The 2557-nt window shown below is 59.1% G+C and overlaps 1 protein-coding gene across 1 annotated transcript in view; it reads left to right on the top strand.

Annotated features, from left to right (window-relative positions):
* Positions 1-8: 8 nt before the first annotated feature.
* The window catches only part of LOC103770021 (protein groucho-1), a gene marked incomplete at its 5' end in the record, with an annotated part of 3082 nt that continues 533 nt past the window's right edge, over positions 9-2557 (top strand). The window contains 4 exons of the mRNA XM_008937267.1: positions 9-61; positions 349-496; positions 1826-1976; positions 2273-2349. Of these exons, the coding sequence (XP_008935515.1) occupies positions 9-61; positions 349-496; positions 1826-1976; positions 2273-2349 (429 nt within the window). The remainder of the gene's footprint in view (positions 62-348; positions 497-1825; positions 1977-2272; positions 2350-2557) is intronic.

Raw genomic sequence — 2557 nt, forward strand, 5'->3', positions numbered from 1 at the left:
TCTCCTGCTGCAGTGATGGCAACATCGCTGTCTGGGACCTCCACAACCAGACCCTGGTCAGGTGAGGTGACCCTCCAGCATCACTGAGGGTTCTCTTCTCTTCCAAGGGGGTCTTTCTGGCTGTGTTTTTGGCCTCGAGACCTTGGGGGATGGTGGCATCTCGTGATGCTTTGTAAGGCAGCCCAGGAGGCTTGAGCACCAGGGTGGTGAACCTCAGCAGATGCTGCTCCCGTGGGTGGGTTGCTGCAGGGGGATGTTCAGAGGGTGCAGCCTGAGCACCAGCCACCTCAAAGCAACCTTGGTATCTTGCCAGCGTATGGAGACGTGGGGGTTTCTTCTTGTTTGAAGGCAATTCCAAGGCCACACGGATGGTGCCAGCTGCATAGACATCTCCCACGATGGGACGAAGCTGTGGACGGGGGGGTTGGACAACACGGTGCGTTCCTGGGACCTGAGGGAAGGGAGGCAGCTCCAGCAGCACGACTTCACCTCCCAGGTGAGCACGGGCTGCTCAAGGAGGGGACAACATCCTGGCCTTGTCCTGCAGCTCCTCGTGGAGACCCTCTCCCAAGGGTTTGTTCCTCCAGCTTGGCGGCTGGTTATCTATGACCATGAAGATGTCCTGCAGGTGGGATGGATCCTGAAGGTTCTCCCAGAGCTCTTGTCCTGAGGAGCAAACCCTGCACCTTGTGTCCTCTTGGCAAGTGCAGCAGTTTCTGTGGGGTTGGAGCTGTCCCAGCATTCCCAGGTCTCATGAGGCTGCTCCAAACGTGTAGATGTGCCTCTCCAAGCCCTGCTGCACCTCTTCAGAGCTGGCCACCAGCCTCCACCAGTGCCACATGGCTGGTGGAACTGGAGTGGCATCATCAGGGGCCAGAATCCCAGCTGCTGACCCCACAGCACTGGCAGCCAGGGCTTTGCACTGTGTTAACACTCACCATGATGGAATCCCAGACTGGTTTGGGTGGGAAGGGACCTCTCAAGGTCACCCGGTCCAACCCCGTGCAGGGAGCAGGGACATCTGCAGCTAGAGCAGGGTGCTCAGAGCCCCGGCCAACCTCACCTGGGATGGTTCCAGGGATGGGGCAGCGACCACCTCTCTGGGCAGCCTGGGACAGGGGCTCAACACCCTCAGTGTCAAACATTTCTTCCTTCTCTCCAGTCTAAATTTCCCTCTTTGAGTTTCAAACCATCCCCCTTGTCCTGTCCCAACAGGCCCTACTAAAAAGATTGTTCCCATGGATCTGGGCATTCAGAAACCTTGACACCATACTTTATAGTCCATGGATTAAGACCTTCTTTAGTCTTCCTGCCATCCACCCTGAGTCTTCCTCTTCTGGAGGATGGCAGGAAGGTACCTTCTGTCTGAGGACAGAGCTGTCCCTGGAGCATGCTGCATTTCAGCAACCTCAAAACCAGGGCAAAGCTTGTGAGGAGCAGCTGAGGGAGCTGGGGGTGCTGAGGCTGGAGCAAAGGAGGCTCAGGGGAGACCTTCTGGCTCTGCACAGCTCCTGACAGGAGCCTGGAGCCAGGTGGGGGTCAGGCTCTGCTCCCAAGGAACAAGGGACAGGACAAGAGGACTCAGCCTCAAGTTGCCCCAGGGGAGGTTGAGGTTGTCCCTGAGGAACAATTTCTTCCCCTTGAGGGTTGCCCAGGGCTGTGCCAGGCACCAGTCACCTCCAACTTGACTCTTGTCCAGGCCATCATCATCTCTCCATGATGGGGCCTCACCAGGGACACAGGGAGTTGGTTGAATCCTGCTCTGGTGGGAGGCTGCAGGTCGAGCTGGTGGGTGCAAACTCACCCCTCTGTGCCCCCCTCACAGATCTTCTCGCTGGGGTACTGCCCGACGGGCGAGTGGCTGGCAGTGGGCATGGAGAGCAGCAACGTGGAGGTTCTGCACCACACCAAACCAGACAAGTACCAGCTGCACCTCCACGAGAGCTGCGTCCTCTCCCTCAAGTTCGCCTACTGTGGTAAGACTGGCCCTCCACTGAGCTCCACGGGCTCCTTGGGTGACCACTGGGCAGCGTGGCAGGAGGGGACAATGCCTGGAGCGTGGTGTTGGGGGTGCTGGGCACAGGGGCTTCCAGCAGGACCCATCCTGGCACGGTGCAGTTGGGGCTGATCCCTTGGAAATGGTGCTGGGTGTGGTTGCCTGTGGCACCACGAGGCTGCAGGGTCCAGCAGGTGGCTTTGGAGCTGCTGGCCATGGGGCAAGGGTCCAAAAGTGGCAGTTTTTGGGGGCTGACAGCGTGTTCCTTGGGTGCAGGGAAATGGTTTGTGAGTACTGGAAAAGACAACCTGCTCAACGCCTGGAGGACGCCGTATGGAGCGAGCATCTTCCAGGTAGGACACTGCTTCTGGGGCAGGGTCAGAACCCCTCTTGGCATCATCCTGGTGGGGCAACGGAGCTGTTGGGGAAGGGTCTAGAGCCCAAGTGTGGGGAGGAGCAGCTGAGGGAGCTGGGGGTGCTGAGCCTGGAGCAAAGGAGGCTCAGGGGAGACCTTCTGGCTCTGCACAGCTCCTGACAGGAGCCTGGAGCCAGGTGGGGGTC

The sequence above is a fragment of the Merops nubicus genome, unplaced genomic scaffold, assembly GCF_000691845.1.
Source record: "Merops nubicus isolate BGI_N331 unplaced genomic scaffold, ASM69184v1 scaffold47653, whole genome shotgun sequence".
Classification (NCBI taxonomy): Eukaryota; Metazoa; Chordata; class Aves; order Coraciiformes; family Meropidae; genus Merops; species Merops nubicus.